Source organism: Polyergus mexicanus, unplaced genomic scaffold (assembly GCF_030449975.1).
Source record: "Polyergus mexicanus isolate NDT 795.1 unplaced genomic scaffold, iyPolMexi1.0 SCAF_26, whole genome shotgun sequence".
Lineage (NCBI taxonomy): Eukaryota > Metazoa > Arthropoda > Insecta > Hymenoptera > Formicidae > Polyergus > Polyergus mexicanus.
Genome location: NW_027223346.1, coordinates 1,580,328 through 1,603,461, shown reverse-complemented (window position 1 = coordinate 1,603,461; position 23,134 = coordinate 1,580,328). Strand labels below are relative to the sequence as shown.

General features: G+C 27.8%; 5 protein-coding genes across 9 annotated transcripts in view; 4 read left to right on the top strand and 1 right to left on the bottom strand.

Annotated features, from left to right (window-relative positions):
- Window positions 1-23,134, bottom strand: part of Mbt (serine/threonine-protein kinase PAK mbt) — an 83,327-nt gene that overhangs the window by 39,766 nt on the left and 20,427 nt on the right. The gene's annotated exons all lie outside the window — the stretch shown is intronic.
- On the top strand, window positions 275-4,302 carry LOC138943318 (odorant receptor 13a-like). Of its 3 annotated transcripts, none has more exons than XM_070314044.1 (8): window positions 275-547; window positions 741-1,010; window positions 1,179-1,246; window positions 1,355-1,647; window positions 2,453-2,552; window positions 2,724-2,849; window positions 3,098-3,253; window positions 4,031-4,302. In XM_070314044.1, exons 1-8 carry the CDS (start codon window positions 517-519, stop codon window positions 4,082-4,084), a joined length of 1,098 nt encoding a protein of 365 aa, XP_070170145.1. In that variant the 5' UTR covers window positions 275-516; the 3' UTR covers window positions 4,085-4,302. The 3 variants fall into 3 exon arrangements, with proteins under 3 accessions (XP_070170145.1, XP_070170144.1, XP_070170143.1); XM_070314043.1 differs by having other exon boundaries at window positions 1,179-1,282; XM_070314042.1 differs by having other exon boundaries at window positions 1,179-1,647.
- Window positions 4,966-11,210, top strand: LOC138943319 (odorant receptor 10-like). Of its 2 annotated transcripts, none has more exons than XM_070314047.1 (7): window positions 4,966-5,158; window positions 5,352-5,426; window positions 5,798-6,266; window positions 7,811-7,910; window positions 8,067-8,192; window positions 9,599-9,754; window positions 11,077-11,210. In XM_070314047.1, the coding sequence occupies exons 1-7, from the start codon at window positions 5,128-5,130 to the stop codon at window positions 11,128-11,130; spliced, it is 1,011 nt and encodes a 336-aa protein (XP_070170148.1). In that variant the 5' UTR covers window positions 4,966-5,127; the 3' UTR covers window positions 11,131-11,210. The 2 variants fall into 2 exon arrangements, with proteins under 2 accessions (XP_070170148.1, XP_070170146.1); XM_070314045.1 differs by having other exon boundaries at window positions 5,352-5,621.
- On the top strand, window positions 11,901-18,850 carry LOC138943424 (uncharacterized). Its single transcript, XM_070314278.1, has 14 exons — window positions 11,901-12,077; window positions 12,275-12,544; window positions 12,718-13,186; window positions 13,512-13,611; window positions 14,022-14,147; window positions 14,468-14,623; window positions 14,993-15,031; window positions 15,833-15,911; window positions 16,133-16,402; window positions 16,576-17,044; window positions 17,352-17,451; window positions 17,633-17,758; window positions 18,085-18,240; window positions 18,708-18,850. The coding sequence occupies exons 1-14, from the start codon at window positions 12,047-12,049 to the stop codon at window positions 18,759-18,761; spliced, it is 2,445 nt and encodes an 814-aa protein (XP_070170379.1). The 5' UTR covers window positions 11,901-12,046; the 3' UTR covers window positions 18,762-18,850.
- Window positions 19,453-22,638, top strand: LOC138943321 (odorant receptor 10-like). Its single transcript, XM_070314048.1, has 7 exons — window positions 19,453-19,636; window positions 19,840-20,109; window positions 20,282-20,750; window positions 21,075-21,174; window positions 21,588-21,713; window positions 22,037-22,192; window positions 22,562-22,638. Exons 1-7 carry the CDS (start codon window positions 19,480-19,482, stop codon window positions 22,613-22,615), a joined length of 1,332 nt encoding a protein of 443 aa, XP_070170149.1. The 5' UTR covers window positions 19,453-19,479; the 3' UTR covers window positions 22,616-22,638.

Sequence of the window (23,134 nt, the reverse complement as noted above, 5' to 3'; positions counted from 1 at the left end):
ATATACTCGCTATTATTCTAAGAAATCTGTTATTATAATAATGATACGAATCTAGGAATCTCTTTACATTACTGCAGGAAAAATTATTCTTCTAACGATAACTATTTTCTGCAGTGTAAGATTAATAAGTATCTCTAGAGAGAGCTTAACTACATTTTGCAGTTTTTACTAAGTCAAAATTTCATATTCATTGCACATTTAGAAACACGCTACAAAGTACAAAAAAAACTTTTAAGACAAATTCGATGATATATAGCGACACGATACACTTCCCACTTTATTAAAAAACAACATGTACGTAATTATTCTTATGCCCATAAAGTTCTGCTACGAAGCAGGCAAAAAATTGCGTAAGCCACTGAAAGTAGCATCTTTCATATTTAATGCATTCTTCGACGAAGCATTCAGTTATTGTACGCGCCTCACGAGCATGCGTGACAGTCGTCTTATTATAGTATAGGATGGAATAAACACGACAATCAACAACCCCTTAATATATACGCGTTAGACTTCGATATGGACGTATCAGAATCTTCAAGTTACAGAGGTACTGAACCGATGTTATATTTATAATCTTCACTATATTCGAAGTCTTTAATAAGAGTTTTTAAATTAGTATTGTATCGCATTAACATGTCACATTGCAGTTTTATTAGTCTTTATCAAAATTTTACAATCTACATATGCATTTGTAATTATGATATTCAAGTTTCTTTTCTCATAAAAAAAAATATTTTTAGATTTTGAATGGGCGATTGAACTAAACCGTCTGACGTTAAATTGGATCGGATTATGGCCAAAAACCAATGAGTCCACTCTGAAAAGAATCGGGCCTGACATTCGCGTGGGCTTTGCTTTCATTATGATAACATTTTTCTTTCTAATTCCCCTTCTTTATGCGCTCACGCGAGTTTGGGGCGATATGATACTTATGATTGACAATTTACGAGTTACATTACCGATGCTGTCAGTTTTACTAAAACTTTTTGTTATGCGATGGAAGCAATCAAGTATGTCTGAATCGATTTGACAGAGAATGTGTGACTATAGATTTCATTTTTTGTCAAATTCTATTACAGTATTTAATTTATTATTACAGTCGTAGCAGTGAATTAGACATAAGTTGTGTTATTTTAAATTATTTTACTATTGATATCGATTTTTTTTACATTCCCAAGTTGTCTTATCGATCGTAAATATGATTAGAGAAGACTGGATGACGTTGAAGCTACACGCAGAAAGAGATGTAATGATAAAGCGTATGAGGACCGCTCGACTGATTGTAATTTGTGCATACGTTTTGACGACATTCGCGACAACTATGGTTACCATTTTTCCTTATTTCGGCTTACAGTTCAGACGTCTAACAAATCTCACGGATCGAGATAAACCGTTACCGTTCCAGACATATTATTTCTACGACACAGATAAGAATCCGCAGTTCCAATTAACATATCTTACACAAGTCATAGCGATGTTTTTGGTCGTGATAATTTATACGTCAGTGGATACTTTTCTTGGATTCGTGATTCTTCATATCTGCGGTCAATTAGAAAACTTCAGACACCGATTAGTCAATTTGATCGTTGGCAAAAAGTTTGACAAAGCATTGAGAAACAACGTAGCGACTCATTTACGACTTATTAGGTGTGGGTTTCGATTATGATATGACCGAATTTCACAGGTTTAATATAAGTTTTGAAGAAATTGTCTTTACCATTGTGTTTTAAATTTCTTAGATCCGACTTATTCTTTCTAATCATACAAAATTGATCATATATGTATATGTAGGATGAGATCTTTTCTGCTTCCTCATAGAGGAAGCTTTGTTTCCGCGAAAAATTTTTTTTTGAGATTTTGATGCCAATGTGTTTAGAATGTTCTAAAACGTCAATAAATGTTCGAAAAATCACATTTAAAAAAATGTCCGTATGTGTGGATGTGCAAAAGGACGTGATTGCTCTAACTTTCGCAATTTTTCAAATATTGGGCTAAATATTTTTATATGGTTAGAGTATCATCTAAGGATAGTTGGCAATAAATTTGGTGAGGATCGATCAAAGAGTTCATTTTTTATGAAATTTGGAATTTTTTGGATTTGTGAAAGTTACAGCGTTTACATGTCTGTAAACGTTCTAACTTTCACAATTTTTGAGATATCTTTCTCTATAAAGAAGTCAAAAATGAAAAACTCGCTTGCTTTAAGGAGCTTAAGCTTTGTGAGCGAGATAAAATGATGAGGAAGCAATATGCAAATTTTTAATTTGCACAATTTTCATCTTGTTTTCTATTCTTTTCTTTAATGTTAAGTAGAAAAAAATGTATATGTAATAATTATTATATGTATATACAATATAATCTTAAACGTGAATTTTTGTACTGGATGTACTATATGTGTATAATTTTTCATTGGTTTTAATATAATAGCTTTTCAAATGTTTTATATTTGAAGATACGTCAATAATGCTGAAGATATATTCACTATAATGATGCTTGGATCGATAATATATTTTAGCATTATATTTTGTCTATCTGGATTTGCGTTGATTGTTGTAAGTTTTAGTGATATATATTATATTCTATTGAAAATGTAAAAAATATATTTTGTTTATTAATTTTTAAAATATACAATTTGTTTATGTGCAATATACATTGTATGCACTCCTATGTTATTATTATCTATTTTTTTATTTGTTTTTATTAATTAGTGAGATCTTATCCAGGTGATTAATAACGAGAAGATAAATGCCGCGAATTTCGCACAAATATGTTACATGATAATGGTTATTATTATTGTTTTTATGCAAATGTTTTTCTATTGCTATGCCGGAGAGCTAATAACAGAACAAGTAAGTTACAATTATTATCATTACCGTATATTATGTGATTTAATTATTATTATTTTTTTTCCTAAGACAAAAATTAGGTAAATAGTGTGTTTATTTCCAATTTTCTTATAAATATATAAATTTTAAATACTATTTTATGTATTATATATAATACAAGTTAAATTTTTCTTAACTTTTATTAATACTTGTAAAAGTCGATATTGAATTAATATAAATATTTATATATTATAATATATTTTCTTGTTAAGTGGAAAGCAGTATACCATGCTGTGTACGATCGTGAATGGTACAAATGGGAGTCGAGACAAGCGAAAAATCTTATTCCATTAATGATGCGAGTTCAGCAACCCTGCGGTATCACTGCAGGAAAGATTGTTCCATTAACGATGACTACTTTTTGCAGCGTAAGATTATTAGTATTTTTTAGTTTAACTAAAATTTTCTGTCATTTTTTTCTCTTTTTTGTACCTATATAATGAAATATAATTATTAGTTACAATTATTATTTAAATAAAGCAAGTGCAATGAAAGATATATCTTTTTATTTAATTTTTTAATAGATATTAAACCTCCTGGATACTCGCCGCGGCCATATTAGAATCGTGATGACGGAGGCGAAAATGACACGCTGAAGATTCTTGTGTGTGCCATTTTTAAATAAAAAGATATTTTGATGAAACAAGAACACGCTTTAGCTCACTTAAAATTGTCCGAAAACTATGCTTTTCCCTCTGAACAGTAAAATAAATGGCCGTAAAATGAATGTGATATGAAACATACATGCTTTTAGCATAGTTTTCCGACAAATTCACATGTGTTCGATTTGTAGTGCCGTTTCATCAAAATATTTTTTTATTTAAAAACGATATGCAAGAATTCTCAGCGTGTCATTCTCGCCTTTGATGTCACGATTCCGATATAGTCGCGGCGAGTGTATTCTGGAGCCTTAATATAAAAAATTTTTTTTCGAAATGTATTAACATAGTAACTTTTAATTTTATATTAAATCTGTTGGTCAAAAATGTATTTTATTTAATAATAAAACTTTAATATTTAAATTTAAATATATTTTATATTTAAATATTAAAAATGTGATTACAAATATAACACGAAAGTAATCAATTTAATTAAAAATTTTATTTTATCGTTTTGAAAAGATATAAAGATATGCTTATTTTTAGGTATTTAAAACGTCGGCTGGATATATATCTTTTTTATGGGCAATACTGGATTAAGCTGAAGGAATTAAGCTAGTATTAACACATAATAATACATATAGTATAACAGAGAATAATTCTTTTAGATATAAATGTTCTAATTTTCTTTTATTCATATATTATATCTGTGAATCTCTCTCTCTCTCTCAAGAAAGTATCATTTAATTATTATAAAATTTAAATGTTACAATTACGATTATAAATTTGTGAGATGAAAATATAGTCGATATTCATGATATTTTATAAAAATTCGATTTTGAAAATATATTTAATAATATCTATTCTCAGTTTGTAAAAACTTAGGTTGAACATATATCGCTTCTATTGGCGTATGCCTGAAAAAAATCAAACTTTCTACCATCTTATTATATAATAACATTATTATAAGAATTAGAGACTGAATAAAAAGAATAACGAACAAAACCAATAACTGTATCCATTACGGCGGAAATAAAATTTCGTACTTTATTTCAACATACTTGCTATTATTCTAAGAAATCTGTTATTACAGTAATTATACGAATCCAAGCATCTCTTTACGTTACTGCAGGCAAAATTATTCCTTTAACGATAACTACTTTCTGCAATGTAAGATTAATAAGTATCTCTAGAGAGAATTTAACTATACATTCTGCTGCGTTTACTAGAGTAAGTCAAAATTTTATATTCATTGCACAAAAAAGTTTTGCCGCTACATAATATGCAAATACATTATTAACTCATACAATCATTATTTCTCGTTCCAAAATGTACGCACGTTTAGAAACACGCTACAAAGTACAAAGAAACTTTTAAGACAAGTTCGATGATATATAACGACATAATACACTTTACTACGTAACTATTCTTATACCCATAAAGTTTTTTTACGAAGCGGGCAAAAAATTGCGTAAGCCACTGGAAGTAGCGTCTTTAATATTTAACGCATCCTTCGACGAAGCAGTCTGGTTACTGTACCCCCCTTATAAGCATGCGTGATAGTCGTCTCATTATACAATAGTATAGGGTGGAATAAACACGACGATCCACACCTCGTTAATATATCTGCGTTAGACTTCGATATGGACATATCAGAATCTTCAAGTTACAGAGGTACTGAACCGATGTTATATTTATATTCTTCACTATATTCGAAGTCTTTAATAAGAGTTTTTAAATTAGTATTGTATCTCATTAACATGTCACATTGCAGTTTTATTAGTCTTTATCAAAATTTTACAATCTACATATGCATTTGTAATTATGATATTCAGGTTATTTTTTTCATAAAAAAATTTTTTTTCAGATTTCGAATGGGCGATTGAACTAAACCGTCTGACTTTAAATTGGATCGGCTTATGGCCTACCACCGATAAAGTCGGTACGAAAAAACTCGGATCTGACATTCGCATGGGTTTGACTTTCATTGCGATAACATTTTTCTTTGTAATTCCTCTTGTTTGTGCGCTTATGCGAGTTTGGGGCGACATGGTACTAATGATAGACAATTTACGAGTTACATTACCTATATTATCGGTTTTATTAAAATTTGTTATCATGCGATGGAAGCGATCAAGTATGTCTGGGTCGATTTGATATAGAATATGTAGTTATAAATCTCATTTTTTTGTCAAGTTCTATTACAGTACTTAATTTATTACTACAGTCGTAACAGTAAATTAGATATATAAGTTGTGTTATTTTAATTTTACATTATTTTACTATTGATATCGTTTTCTTTACATTCCCAAGTTGTTTTATCGATCATAAGCATGGTTAGAGAAGATTGGATGACATTAAAGCTAGATGCGGAAAGAGATGTAATGATAAAGCGTATGAGGACCGCTCGACTGATTATAATTTCTGCATACGTTCTAATGATATTCGCGTTAATTATGGTTACCATTTTTCCTTATTTTGGCCTACCGTTCAGACGTCTAACAAATCTCACGGATCGAGATAAACCGTTACCGTTCCAGACATATTATTTCTACGACACAGATAAAAATCCGCAGTTCCAGTTAACATATCTTACTCAAGTTATAACGGTGTTTCTGGCCACAATAATTTATATGTCAGTAGATTCATTTTTTGGATTCGTGATTCTTCATATCTGCGGCCAATTAGAAAACTTCAGACGCCGGTTAATTAATTTGGTCGTCGGTAAAGAGTTTAACAAAGCTTTGAGAAACAACGTAGTGACTCATTTACGACTCATCAGGTGTGAGTTTCGATTATAGCATAACTGAATTTTACAAGTTCAACATAACTTTTGAAAAAATTGTTTCTATCAATGTATTTAAAATTTTATAGGTTTAACTTATTTTTCTAATTATACAAGATTGATCATATATCGCTGTACCATATACAGAGTGTCCCATTTTAAAGGACCCACTCAAATATCTCAGAAATACTGCGTTAAATCGAGAAATGTCAGATTAAAATATAAAATTACTCAAAAAGTACTTAATGAAAAAATACTTTATTATAGTGTTTTGGAAAGCTCTCGAGATAAGATACAAGAATACTAAATAAAAATGGGGATTTCAATTTAAGATTTTAAAGTTGATCTTCACATGACCTTCAAATGATTTTCCAAGGTCAAATCATTGTCACCATCTTATGGCCTTTTTGAAGCCACACAACTTTTGTTTGAAACATTTTTCGATTTAACGCAGTCTTTCTGAGATATTTGAGTGGGTTCTTTAAAATGGGACACCCTGTATATAGGACGAGATTTTTTATTCGATATTCTTTTCTATAATATTAAGTAGAAAAGAATGTACATGTAATTATTACGTGTGTGTATAATGTTAAACGTGAATTTTTGTACAATATACAGAGTGTCCCATTTTAATCTCCTCAGGCAAATATCTCAAAAACCAAGCCCGGAAGAGAAAAATGTTTCAGACAAAAGTTATTTGGTTTCGAGGGGGCCATAAGATGGTACCATTGGTTTGACCCTGGAAAATCATTTGAAGGTCATGTGAAGGTCAACTTTAAAATCTTAAATAGGAACCCCCATTTTTTATTTAGTATTCTTGTAGCTTGCCTCGAGAGCTTTCCAAAACGCTATAATAAACTATTTTTTTATTAAGTATTTTTTGAGTTATTTTATATTTTAATCCGACATATTTTGATATAAAAAATTAAATATCTCATAAAATAGTTAGTTTTTGATAATCTTATCGCAATACTTTTATGTACAGAATAATGATACAAATCAATTAGTATAAAAAAATAATAGTTTTTAAAAAAATTATTTATGATGTATTTTTTTAAACAATTATTTGTTTTTTTTGGCACTAATTAATTTGTCTTATTATTCTGTACATAAAAGTATTACGGTAAGATTATCGAAAACTGAATATTTTACGAAATATTTTATTTTTTATATCAAAATATGTCAGATTAAAATATAAAATAACTCAAAAAGTACTTAATGAAAAAATACTTTATTATAGTGTTTTGGAAAGCTCTCGATGTCAGCTACAAGAATACTATATAAAAAATGGGAGTTTCCATTTAAGATTTCAAAGTTGACCTTCACATGACTTTTACATGATTTTCCAAGATCAAATCATTGTCACCATCTTATGGCCCCCTCGAAACCAAACAACTTTTGTCTGAAACATTTTTCTCTTCCGGGCTTGGTTTTTGAGATATTTGCCTGAGGAGATAAATATGGGACACCCTGTATACTAAGTGTATAATTTTCCATTGATTTTAATATAATAACTTTTTAAATGTATTTTACATTTAAAGATATGTCAATAACGCTGAAGATATATTCACTTTAATGATGCTTGGATCGATAATATATTTTAGCATTATATTTTGTCTATGTGGATTTGCGTTGCTTGTTGTAAGTTCGAATAATATAGAATCTATTGAAAATGTAAAGAATATATTCTAAGTTTATTAATTTTTAAAATATACAGTTTGTGTGTGCGCTATATGCATCGTATGCTATTATCTAATTTTTTAATTTGTTTTTATTAATTACTGAGATGTTATCTAGGTGATAAATAATGAGAATATAAATGGCGCGAGTTTCTCACGAATATACTACATGATATCAGCTATCATTACTTATTTTATGCAAATGTTTTTCTATTGTTATGCTGGAGAGCTAATAACAGAACAAGTAAGTTAAAACTTTATACACGTAAACATGATATATATTATTTGTCATTTTACTATTTTGCTTGGTGATTTAATTATTATTATTATATCGTGTGATCTAATTATTATATTATTATGTAAATGATTTGTTTATTTCTAATTTTCTTATAAAGATAGAAATTATAAATATTACTTAATATCTTGTATACATACATATATATATATATATATTATAAATTAATAGAGGAAAATAGGATGAAACTGGATACTTTTTGGATTTGTTTGGAAGGCAAAAAAGATTCTTCTGACTGTTAGTAGTCTTTAGTAAACCTTGAACTATGAGAAAATGATGTTTGTTGAAAAAATTAATTAGGTACCAAGTATAATAGGACTTTTTGAAGAAGTCAAAATACCCGGTTTTGTTCCTCCGATAGGATCAAATAGGATACCTATTTGAAAGTATGTAAAACACCGTGAAATTACATAATTTTGATTTATTTTAATTAAAATACAAAAATGTATTCTATAAACAAAAATCACAAACATAAATATCCTCTCGCTCTCTCTCTCTCTCTCTCTCTCTCTATATATATATATATATATATATATATATATATATATATATATATATATATATATATATATATTGCTGCAGGACTTTCTTATTTAATTTTTTAACTTTAAGGATCTCAAAAAGTTTTTTTTGTGGTTTCTTTTTCTGAGCAGTCCTCATTTCTAACTGCTTTTTGTATAGAGACAAAGTCAGGATGGAGTTTTTTCTCTTTTCATTGTATGAGGTAGGTACCCGCTTTTGCCCCAACACGAGAAGTATAACAAACACGACGGGTATTTATTTCAGCGTACAAAATGACGATCAAAACTAGTGCAATAAATTCTCTAATATGTACAGAATGCAATGCTACATTTACCGAAATAGATGTTCTGTGTAGAAAAAGTCTACGATGACTACTGGATTAATATGTCCCGATCGATCTTTTTCGTACCGAAAATTTTGGACTTCTCTCAAAATAGAAATATCGTGTGCACGTGGACATGGTTCATCTCAAAATAATAATGGCGTTAATCTACAGTTAATCACTCGAATCGACCGAAGATAGTAATACTTATCACGAGAAAATAAAAGTACCCGGTTTGACCCGCCTGTCAAAATTATGTGATTTCACGGTGTTTCACATACTTTCAAATAGATATCCTACTTGATCCTATCGAAGGAACAAAATCGGATATTTTGACTTCTACAAAAAGTCCTGTTATCCTTGGTACCTAATTAATTTTCACTCTATTTTCCTCCATATATGGTATACATATAAGTAAAATTTTATCTAACTTTTATTGATGTTTATAAAAGTGATCAATATTTCGAATTAATATGAATATTCATATATTATTATATATTTCCTTGTTAAGTGGGAAGCGGTATACCATACTGTGTACGATCGTGAATGGTACAAATGGGAATCAAAAGAAGCGAAAAATCTTATTCTATTAATGGTACGAGTTCAGCAACCTTTCGGTATCACTGCGGGAAAGATTGTTCCATTAACGATGACCACTTTTTGCAGTGTAAGATTCTTATTTATAATTTAACTAAAATTTTACGTCATTCTTTTTTTTTTTTCATCTGTCCAATGAAATTTAATATAATGAAATTTAATTATTATTAATTATAATTATTATTGAAATAAAGAAAGTGTATGCAATAAGATAATATTGTATGCAGGGTGAGTTTTTTTTAATTGAGACATCTAAATATTTCGAAAACAACGCATTTTTGAAAAGAGAGTTTGAAACAAAATTTATTTGGTTTTGAAAGACAAACATAACAGCATTATTTATTTTTGATTCGGTGGGCACTTTCAAGGTTATGATAATAGAACGCTATAAGATTATTATTCCAAGGTCAATTTTATCTTTTTAAATGAAATCCCCTATTTTTTATTGCATATTCTTATAATCCTTCTTGAGACCTTTACAAAACATTATAATAAAGTATTTTTTCGTCAAGTATTTTGCGACCTATATCATTCTGACACATTTTGATATAAAAAATAAAATATCTCGTAAAATATTTAGCTTTCGATGATCTTACCTAATACTTTTATGTACAGAATAATGATACAAATCAATTAGTATAAAAAAATAATAGTTTTTAAAAAAATTATTTACGATGTATGTTTTTAAACAATTATTTGTTTTTTTTTGCACTAATTGATTTGTCTCATTATTCTGTACATAAAAGCATTACGGTAAGATTATCGAAAACTGAATATTTTATGAGATATTTAATTTTTTTATATCAAAAGATGTCAGATTAAAATATAAAATAACTCAAAAAGTACTTAATGAAAAAATACTTTATTACAGCGTTTTGGAAAGCTCTCGATGTCCGCTACAAGAATGCTAAATAAAAAATGGGGGTTTCCGTTTAAGGTTTTAAAGTTGACCTTCACATGACCTTCAAATGATTTTCCAAGGTCAAACCAATGGTACCATCTTATGGCCCCCTTGAAACCAAACGACTTTTGTCTTAAATATTTTTCTCTTCCGGGCTTGGTTTTTGAGATATTCGACTGGATGGATTAAAATGGGCCACTCAGTATATACATCTTCTTGTAACTTCTTAATAGATATTAACACATAAAAAACTTTGATCAAAATATATTAATGTATTGTAACTTTTAATTTTTCTATTTCATAAATCTGTTGGTCAAAAAATATTATTTCTAATAATAAAACTTTAGGATTTTTAAATTAAAATTATTCAATATGTAGATATAGAAAATATGATTACAAATATAACATGAAACACTGTGATTAATTTAATTAAAAATTATATTTTATAATTTCGTAAATATACATTTAAATAAAGATGTATTTATTTTCAGCTATTAAAAACGTCAGCTGGTTATATGTCTTTTTTATCGGCAATAATGGATTAAATAAATTAAGCTGGTATTACATAGTAGTGTTATATAGTAGCAACATATAATAATACATATAGTATTTCATATTAATATATAATACATAATAATACATTGATACGAGAAGATGTGAATATAAGGCATGAATATATTTTTCTTCAATTAAAATGATTAATAAAAGACAATAATTATAAAGAATTCATTACGAAGAAAATAAAAGTTTACACTCGGGTTATTTACCTCGATGTTTCTAAATTGTAAATTATGTTATTCTTGTTTGAAGATTACGATCATCATCGTTATATCGATTCAAACTGTAGATTTATATATCGCTTCTTTCTCGTCAGTTCCAAAAAAAAAAAAAAAAAAAAATTACTTTTATTTTAAAATTTTCTGCGCCTCCCATTGCATTTGATGCGTTACATCAATAAATGTCTGATTTCTTGCAACAAGCATGCGAAAAATATGTAAAGCTACTGCACGATATTCCATACCTTTTTTATTGTACCTATCTCTTTTTCTGTGGCTACCATTTTTTGCTATAATATTTATCGCAGAAATTTTTTTTTATTACATATCATTCAATTACTTGCCACTATTTCTTCAAAGTTAATACATGTACGTGAAGCATGACATTACAAAGTATGAAAAAACTTTTAATACAATTTCGACGATATATATAGGGGGACAATATATTTATTGCTTTGTTAAAAACAGTAGTACGTAATTATTCTTATGCCTATAAAGTTTTGTTACGAAGCAGGCACAACTGTAAGCCACTGCAAGTAGCATCTTTAATATTTAATGCATCCTTCGACGCAGCAGACAGGTCGTTATACTCGTCTCACGAGCATGCGTAACAATCATCTTATTATAGTATGGAACGAATACCAACAGTCAACAACTTTTCAACATATTCGCATTAACCTCCGATATGGACCTATCGAAATCTTCATGTTACAGAGGTACTAAGCAGATGTTATATATCTTTCACTTATAGTATCTATATTCAGTGTCTCTAATAAGAAAATGTTTAAATTAGTATTGCATTGCATTAACATGTCACATTGCAATTCTATTACTTTTTATCAAAATTTTACAATTTACACATTTGTAATTATGATATTCAAGTTCCTTATTCTATAAAAAAAAATATTTTCAGATTTTGAATGGGCGATTGAACTAAACCGTCTGACTTTAAATTGGATCGGCTTATGGCCTATCACTAATAAAGTCGGTACGAAAAAATTTAGATCCGACATGCGCATGGGTTTGACTTTCATTACGATAACATTTTTCTTTCTAATTCCTCTTGTTTGTGCGCTTATGCGAGTTTGGGGCGATATAACACTAATGATAGACAATTTACGAGTTACATTACCTATATTATCGATTTTATTAAAATTTGTCATCATGCGATGGAAGCAATCAAGTATGTCCGGATCGATTTAATACAAAATACGTAGATATAAATCTCATTTCCTTGTCAAGTTCTATTACAGTACTTAATTTATTACTATAATCATAACAGTAAATTAGATATAAGTTGTGTTATTTTAATTTTACATTATTTTACCATTGATATCTTTTTTTCACATTTTCAAGTTGTTTCATCAATCATAAGCATGGTTAAAGAAGATTGGATGACATTGAAGCTAGATCCAGAAAGAGATGTAATATTAAAGCGTATGGGAACTGCTCGACTGATTATAATTTGTGTATATATTGTGGCGATATTCGCGTTATGTATGGTTACCATTTTTCCTTATTTTGGCCTGCCGTTCAGACGTATAACAAATCTTACGGATCGAAATAAACCGTTACCGTTCCAGACATACTATTTCTACGACACAGATAAAAATCCGCAGTTCCACTTAACATATCTTACTCAAGTCATAATAGTGTTTCTGATTACGATAATTTATATGTCAGTAGATACTTTTTTTGGATTCGTGATTCTTCATATTTGCGGGCAATTAGAAAACTTCAGACGCCGGTTAGTCAATTTGGTCGTCGGCAAAGAGTTTAACAAAGCTTTGAGAAACAACGTAGTGACTCATTTACGACTCATCAGGTGTGAGTTTCGATTATAACATAACTGAATTTTACAAGTTTAACATAACTTTTGAAAGAATTGTTTCTATCAATGTATTTTAAATTTTATAGGTTTAACCTATTTTTTTCTAATCATACAAAATTGATCATATAAATATATCGCTATACATATAGGATAAGATTTTTTTTTTTTATTCTTTTCTATAATATTAAGTAGAAAAAAATGTACATGTAATTATTACATATGTATATAATCTTAAGCGTAAATTTTCAATATGTACTAAGTGTATTATTTTCCATTAATTTTAATATAATGACTTTTTAAATGTGTTTTACATTTAAAGATATGTCAAAAACGCTGAAGATATATTCACTTTAATGATGCTTGGATCGATAATATATTTTAGCATTATATTTTGTCTATGTGGATTTGCGTTGCTTGTTGTAAGTTCTATTAACATAGATTCTGTTGAAGGTATAAAAATGTACTTTAAGTTGATTAATTTTTAAAGTATATAATTTGTGCATGTGCGGTCATAGACGTATAATATATAGACTGCGCGTCTCTACATTTCCCGTATTCACAACGTGTTAAAAAATAGAAAGAGACAGCTGTTGTACGATCACCGATCTATCTTTGTCTAACTTGGAAAGAAAAAAGTAGAAGGGATAAAAAAGATGCAGTTACAATGGTGATACAAAGCTTGCTATCTCTGTCCATTGTTTGACGATCCCCCTTCCTTAATACTCGGTCTAGATATACTATGTCTATGCAGCATGCATTGTATGCACTCGAATGTTATTATTATCTATTTTATAAATTTGTTTTTATTAATTAGTAAGATATTATGCAGGTGATTAATAATGAGAAAATAAATTTCTCGAATTTCTCACAAATATGCTACATGATAGCAGCTATCATTATATTTTTTATGCAAATGTTTTTCTATTGCTATGCTGGAGAGCTAATAACAGAACAAGTAAGTTACAATTTTATACATGTATACATAAATATGATATATAATATATTATTTGTCATTTTACTATCTCGCTCGATGATCTAATCATTATTATTATATCATATAATTTAATTATTATATTATTCTATTCTTTTTCATAAGACAAGAATTAAGTAAATGGTTTGTTTCTTTTTAATTTTCTCATAAAAATATAAATTATAAATATTCTTATCTTATATATATATACATATATAAAAATTAAATTCTATTAATGTTTATAAAAGTGACCGATATTGAATTAATATAATTATTTATATATTATTATCAATTTTTTGGTTAAGTGGGAAGCAGTATACCATGCTGTCTGCGATCGTGAGTGGTATAAATGGGAGTCAAAACAAGCGAAAAATATTATTCTATTAATGATACGCGTTCAGCAACCTTGCGGTATCACTGCAGGAAAGATTGTTCCATTAACGATGACCACTTTTTGCAGCGTAAGATTATTAGTATTTTCCAGTTTAACTTTTTCTAGTTTAACTAAAATCTTATGTTTCACTGTTTTTTTTAATCTGTGTAATGAAATATAATTATCAGTTACAATTATTTTTTAAATAAAAAGGTGCATTGATATATATGTATCATTGCATTTTCTTTATTTAAATAATAATTATAACTGATAATTATATTTCATTACATAGATATAGATGAAAGATAAACAGTGACACATTAACTTTAAATTATTTAATATTGAGATATTGGAAATGTGATTACAAATTTAACATGAAATCTTGGTTAATTTAATTAAAAATTTAACTTTATTGTTTCGTAAAAATATTTTTAAATAAAGATATATTTATTTTCAGCTATTAAAAACGTCAGTTGGTTATATATCATTTTTATCGGCAATATTGGATTAAAGGAATTAAGCTGGTATTATATAGTAGTAACACACAATGATACATAGCAATACATTAATTTGAGAAAATGAGAATATGAAGAATGAATATATTTTTCTGCAGTTAAAATTACTAATAAAAGACAATAATTAAATTTGTTATAAAGAAAATAAAAGTTTACACTCGGGATATTTACCTCGACGTTTGCATCTTTTCTTAAATTACGTTATTTTTGTTTGAAGATTACGATCATTATTGTTATATGAATAGTTCGATTCAAACTACAGATTTGCATACCGCGTTTTCCTCGTACAGACAAAGAACGAACTTTTAATTTGACATTCTTTTCGTCTACTGTTGCACTTAATGTGTGTTACATCAATAAACGTATTCTTGCAACAAGCATGCGAAAAACATGTAAAGCTACTGCGCAGCATGCTGTACTTTTTTATTGTATCTGTTTCTTTCTTTTTTGCTACCATTTTTTACTATACAGAAAATTTTCTCCATTACATAACATGCAATTATTCGCCACTATTTTCGAAGTTAACGCGCCTACATGAAACGTTACAAAGTACGAAAAAACTTTTAATACAATTTGCACGATATACAGAGACAGGATATTCTGCCTTGTTCAAAACAGGTATTTGTAACTATTTTTTTGCTTCAAGTTTTTATGCGAAAAGTTTTGTTACGAAACAGGGAACTCTATACGACTAGAAGTAGCATCTTTAATATTTAATACAGCTTCGACACGAAACAGCCAGGTTGTTATACCTGCCATATGCGTAATAATTCTTATTATAGGATGAAAAGAATAGTCAACTTTTCAACATATTCGAATTATCCTTCGATATGGACATATCGGAATCTTCAGGTTACAGAGGTAATAAGTGTTTCTTATTGCGATGTTATACGTTTCCCACGTATATTCCATGCTTCTAAAAAAAGTTTTTAAATTAGTATCGTATCGCATTATTGTATCGTATCGCATTAAAATGTCACATGTTCGGTTCTATGACTTTTCATCAAAATTTTACAATCCACATATACATTTGTAATTATTGTATTTAAGTTTCTTATTTCGTAAAAAAAAAATTTTTTCAGATTTTAAATGGGCGATTGAACTAAACCGTCTGACTTTAAATTGGATCGGCTTATGGCCTAAAACTGACGAATACGCTCTGAAAAGATTCGGGCCTGACATTCGCGTGGGCTTTACTTTTATTATGATAATATTTTTTTCTATAATTCCTCTTGTTTGTGCGCTTATGCGAGTTTGGGGCGACATGATACTAATGATAGACAATTTACGAGTTACATTACCTATGCTGTCGGTTTTATTAAAACTTGTTATCATGCGATGGAAGCAATCAAGTATGTCTGGATCGATTTCATATAGAATACTTAGCTGTAGATCTCATTTCTTTGCCAAATTCCATTACAGTACTCAATTTATTACTACAATCGTAACAGTAAATTAGATGTAAGTTGTGTTCAATTATTTTACATTATTTCACTATTGATATTGCTTCTATTATATTTTCAAGTTGTTTTATCGATCATTAACATGATTAGAGAAGATTGGATGACGTTGAAGCTTGACGTAGAAAGAGATGTAATGATAAAGCGTATGAGGACCGCTCGACTGATTATAATTTCTGCATACATTCTGATGATATTTACGCTAATCGTGGTTACTATTTTTCCTTTTTTTGGTTTACCGTTCAGACATCTAACAAATCTCACCGATCGAAACAAACCGTTACCGCTCCAGACATATTATTTCTATGACACGGATAAAAATCCGCAGTTCGAGTTAACATATCTTACACAAATCATAGCGGTACTTCTGGCCATGATAATTTATACGTCAGTAGATACTTTTCTTGGATTCGTGATTCTTCATATCTGCGGTCAATTAGAAAACTTCAGACGCCGGTTAATCGATTTGATCGTCGGCAAAGAGTTTAACAAAGCTTTGAGAAAGAACGTAGTGACTCATTTACGACTAATCAGGTGTGAGTTTCGATTATAACATAACTGAATTTCGCAAATTTAACATAATATTTCAGCAAATTATCTCTATCATTGTATTTAAAATTTTATAGGTTTATTTCTCTTGATCGTACAAGATTGATTACATATATCATTATATATGCAAGATAAGATTTTTTTCTATTCTTTTGTTTAATTTTAAGTAGAAAAAATATTGTGCGTGTAATTATTACATGTGTATATAATTTTAAGAATGATTTTTCGTACGGGATATAATTTTCCATTGGTTTTAATATAATAGCTATTTAAATATGCTCTATATTTAAAGGTATGTCAATAACACTGAAGATATATTCACTTTAATGATGCTCGGATCGATAATATACTTCGGCATTATATTTTGTCTAACTGGATTTGCGTTGCTTGTTGTAAGTTCTATTAACGTAGATTCTATTAAAGATATAAAAAGTGTACTTTAAGTTTATTAATTTTTTAAATATACTTATAAATATAGTTTGTGTATGTGCAGTATGCATTGCGCGCACTCGTATGTTATTATCATCTATTTTTTCTTGATTTGTTTTTATTAATTAGTGAGATTTTATCCAGGTGATTAATAACGAGAAGATAAATGCCGCGAATTTCTCACGAATATGCTACATGACAGCAGCTATTATTACTTTTTTTATGCAAATGTTTTTCTATTGCTATGCTGGAGAGCTAATAACAGAACAAGTAAGTTACAACTTCTTAGATACGTATATATGATGTACATTATTTGTCATTTTACCAACTAGTTCGGTGATCTAATTAATTAATATTATAATTTAATTATTTTATTATTTTATATTTTTTCATAAGACAAAAATTAAGTATATGGTTTGTTTATTTTTTATAATCTAATTTTTTTTATAAAAATATAAATTATACAATAAATACTATTATCTTATATATATATAAGTTAAATTTTATTTAACTTTTATTAATGTTTATAATAGTGACCGATATTGTGAATTAATATGAATATTTATATATATATTATTATATGGTTCCTTGTTAAGTGGGAAGCGGTATACCATGCTGTGTACGATCATGAGTGGTACAAATGGGAGTCAAAAGAAGCGAAAAATCTTATTCTATTAATGGTACGAGTTCAGCAACCTTTCGGTATCACTGCGGGAAAGATTGTTCCATTAACGATGATCACTTTTTGCAGCGTAAGATTATAAGTATTTTTTACTTTAACTAAAATTTTATGTCACATTTTCTCTTTCATCTGTGTACCTATTATATATAATGAAATCTAATTATTATTATTATTAATATAATATTATAATTATAATATTATAATTATAATTAATTTAATTAATGATAATTATTATTTAAATAAATAAAATGTATCCAATGATATATCTTCCTGTACTTTCTAATAGATATTAATATGAAATTTTTTTTTTTTAAATATATTAACATTGTAACTTTTAATTTTATACTAAATCTGTTCATCAAACAAGTATTAATTTTATTAATAAAACTATAGGATTTAAATTTAAATTATTTAATATTTAAATATTGGAAATGTGATTACAAATATAATGTGAAATCGTGATCAATTTAATTAAAAATTTTATTTTATAGTTTTGTAAAAATATCTTTAAATATATATAGATATATTTATTTTCAGCTATTAAAAACTTCAGCTGGTTATATATCGTTTTTATCGGCAATATTGGATTAAAGGAATTAAGCTGGTATTACATAGCGATTATATATAGTAGTAACATATAATAATACATATAATATTATACATTAATATATATAATACATAGTAATACATTAATTCGAGAAAATGAAAATATGAAGAATAAATATATTTTTATCTATATATTATATATAAATAAATATATTTTCACCTATATATTTTTTTTTTTTTTTGTTATTCTTGTTTGAAGATTACGATCATTATCGTTATACGAATAGCCGATTCAAACTATAGAACTGTAGATATCGCTTTGTTTCTCGTCAGTTCCAAAAAAAAAAAAATTACTCTTATTATAAAATTTTCTGCGCCTACCATTGCATTTGATGCGTTACATCAATAAATGATTTCTTGCAACAAGCATGCGAAAAATATGTAAAGCTACTGCACGATATTCCATACCTTTTTTATTGTACCTATCTCTTTTTCAGTGGCTACCAGTATTTGCTATAATATTTATCGCAGAAATTTTTTTTTATGACATATCACTATTTCTTCAAAGTTAATACATGTACGTGAAGCATGACATTACAAAGTATGAAAAAACTTTTAATACAATTTCGACGATATATATAGGGGGACAATATATTTATTGCTTTGTTAAAAACAGTAGTACGTAATTATTCTTATGCCTATAAAGTTTTGTTACGAAGCAGGCACAAGTGTAAGCCACTGCAAGTAGCATCTTTAATATTTAATGCATCCTTCGATGCAGCAGACAGGTCGTTGTACTCGTCTCTCAAGCATACGTAATAACTGTCTTATAGGATGGAACGAATACGACAATCGACAACATTTCAACATATTCGCATTAACCTCCGATATGGACATATCGAAATCTTCATGTTACAGAGGTACTAAGCAGATGTTATATATCTTTCACTTATAATATTTATATTCAGTATCTCTAATAAGAAAATTTTTAAATTGGTATTGTATTGCATTAACATGTCACTTTGCAGTTTTATCACTTTTTACCGAAATTTTACAATTTACACATTTGTAATTATAATATTCAAGTTGCTCTTATTTCCTAAAAAAAAAAAAATATCTTTAGATTTCGAATGGGCGATTGAACTAAACCGTCTGACTTTAAATTGGATCGGCTTATGGCCTATCAACGATAAAGTCGATACGAAAAAATTTAGATCTGACATGCGCATGGGTTTGACTTTCATTACGATAACATTTTTCTTTCTAATTCCTCTTGTTTGTGCGCTTATGCGAGTTTGGGGCGATATAACACTAATGATAGACAATTTACGAATTACATTACCTGTATTATCGGTTTTATTAAAATTTATCATCATGCGATGGAAGCAATCAAGTATGTCCGGATCGATTTAATACAAAATACGTAGATATAAATCTCATTTCCTTATCAAGTTCTATTACAGTACTTAATTTATTACTACAATCATAACAGTAAATTAGATATAAGTTGTGTTATTTTAATTTTACATTATTTTACTATTGATATCTTTTTTTACATTTCCAAGTTGTTTTATCAATCATAAACATGATTAAAGATGATTGGATGACATTGAAGCTAGATCCAGAAAGAGATGTAATATTAAAGCGTATGAAAACTGCTCGACTGATTATAATTTGTGTATATATTTTGATGATATTCGCGTTTATTATGGTTACCATTTTTCCTTATTTTGGCCTGCCGTTCAGACGTATAACAAATCTCACGGATCGAAATAAACCGTTACCGTTCCAGACATATTATTTCTACGACACAGATAAAAATCCACAGTTCCACTTAACATATCTTACTCAAGTCATAATAATGTTTCTAATCGCGATAATTTATGTATCAGTAGATACTTTTTTTGGATTCGTGATTCTTCATATCTGCGGGCAATTAGAAAATTTCAGACGCCGGTTAGTCAATTTGGTCGTCGGCAAAGAGTTTAACAAAGTTTTGAGAAACAATGTAGTGACTCATTTACGACTCATCAGGTGTGAGTTTCGATTATAGCATAACTGAATTTTACAAGTTTAACATGACTTTTGAAAAAATTGTTTCTATCAATGTATTTTAAATTTCATAGGTTTAACTTATTTTTTCTAATCATACAAGATTGACCATATAAATATATCGCTATACATATAGGATAAGATTTTTTTTTCTATTCTTTTCTATAATATTAAGTAGAAAAAAAATGTACATGTAATTATTACATGTGTATATAATCTTAAGCGTAAATTTTCAATATGTACTAAGTATATTATTTTCCATTAATTTTAATATAATGACTTTTTAAATGTGTTTTACATTTAAAGATATGTCAAAAACGCTGAAGATATATTCACTTTAATGATGCTTGGATCGATAATATATTTTAGCATTATATTTTGTATATGTGGATTTGCGTTGCTTGTTGTAAGTTTTAGTAATCTGTATTTTATTGAAAATGTAAAGAACATATTTTATAAGTTTATTAATTTTTAAAATATATAGTTTGTGCATGTGCGGTCATAGACGTATAATATATAGACTGCGCGTCTCTACATTTCCCGTATTCACAACGTGTTAAAAAATAGAAAGAGACAGCTGTTGTACGATCACCGATCTATCTTTGTCTAACTTGGAAAGAAAAAAGTAGAAGGGATAAAAAAGATGCAGTTACAATGGTGATACAAAGCTTGCTATCTCTGTCCAATGTTTGACGATCCTCATTCCTTAATACTCGGTCTAGATATACTATGTCTATGCAGTATGCATTGTATGCACTCGAATGTTATCATTATCTATTTTATAAATGTGTTTTTATTAATTAGTAAGATATTATGCAGGTGATTAATAATGAGAAAATAAATTTCTCGAATTTCTCACAAATATGCTACATGATAGCAGCTATCATTATATTTTTTATGCAAATGTTTTTCTATTGCTATGCTGGAGAGCTAATAACAGAACAAGTAAGTTACACTTTTATACATGTATACATAAATATGATATATATTATTTGTCATTTTACTATCTCGCTCGATGATTTAATCATTATTATTATATCATATAATTTAATTATTATATTATTCTATTCTTTTTCATAAGACAAGAATTAAGTAAATGGTTTGTTTCTTTTTAATTTTCTCATAAAAATATAAATTATAAATATTCTTATCTTATATATATATATATATATACATATATAAAAATTAAATTCTATTAATGTTTATAAAAGTGACCGATATTGAATTAATATGAATATTTATATATTATTATATGTATCCTTGAAAAGTGGGAAGCAGTATACCATGCTGTCTGCGATCGTGAGTGGTATAAATGGGAGTCAAAACAAGCGAAAAATATTATTCTATTAATGATACGCGTTCAGCAACCTTGCGGTATCACTGCAGGAAAGATTGTTCCATTAACGATGACCACTTTTTGCAGCGTAAGATTATTAGTATTTTCTAGTTTAACTTTTTCTAGTTTAACTAAAATCTTATGTTTCACTGTTTTTTTTAATCTGTGTAATGAAATATAATTATCAGTTACAATTATTTTTTAAACAAAAAGGTGCATTGATATATATATATCATCGCACTTTTTTTATTTAAATAATAATTATAACTGATAATTATATTTCATTACATAGATATAGATGAAAGATAAACAGTGACACATTAATTTTAAATTATTTAATATTGAGATATTGGAAATGTGATTACAAATATAACATGAGATCTTGGTTAATTTAATTAAAAATTTAACTTTATTGTTTCGTAGAAATATTTTTAAATAAAGATATATTTATTTTCAGCTATTAAAAACGTCAGTTGGTTATATATCATTTTTATCGGCAATATTGGATTAAAGGAATTAAGCTGGTATTACATAGCGATTATATATAGTAGTAACATATAATAATATATATAATATTATACATTAATATATATAATACATAGTAATACATTAATTCGAGAAAATGAAAATATGAAGAATAAATATATTTTTACCTATATATATAAATAAATATATTTTCACCTATATTTTTTTGTATTTTTTTTTTTTGTTATTCTTGTTTGAAGATTACGATCATTATCGTTATACGAATAGCTCGATTCAAATTATAGAACTGTAGATATCGCTTTTTTTCTCGCCAGTTTCAAAAAAAATAATATACTCTTATTTTAAAATTTTCTACGCCTACCATTGCATTTGATGCGTTACATCAATAAATGATTTCTTGCAACAAGCATGCGAAAAATATGTAAAGCTACTGCACGATATTCCATACCTTTTTTATTGTACCTATCTCTTTTTCTGTGGCTACCAGTTTTTGCTATAATATTTATCGCAGAAATTTTTTTTTATGACATATCACTATTTCTTC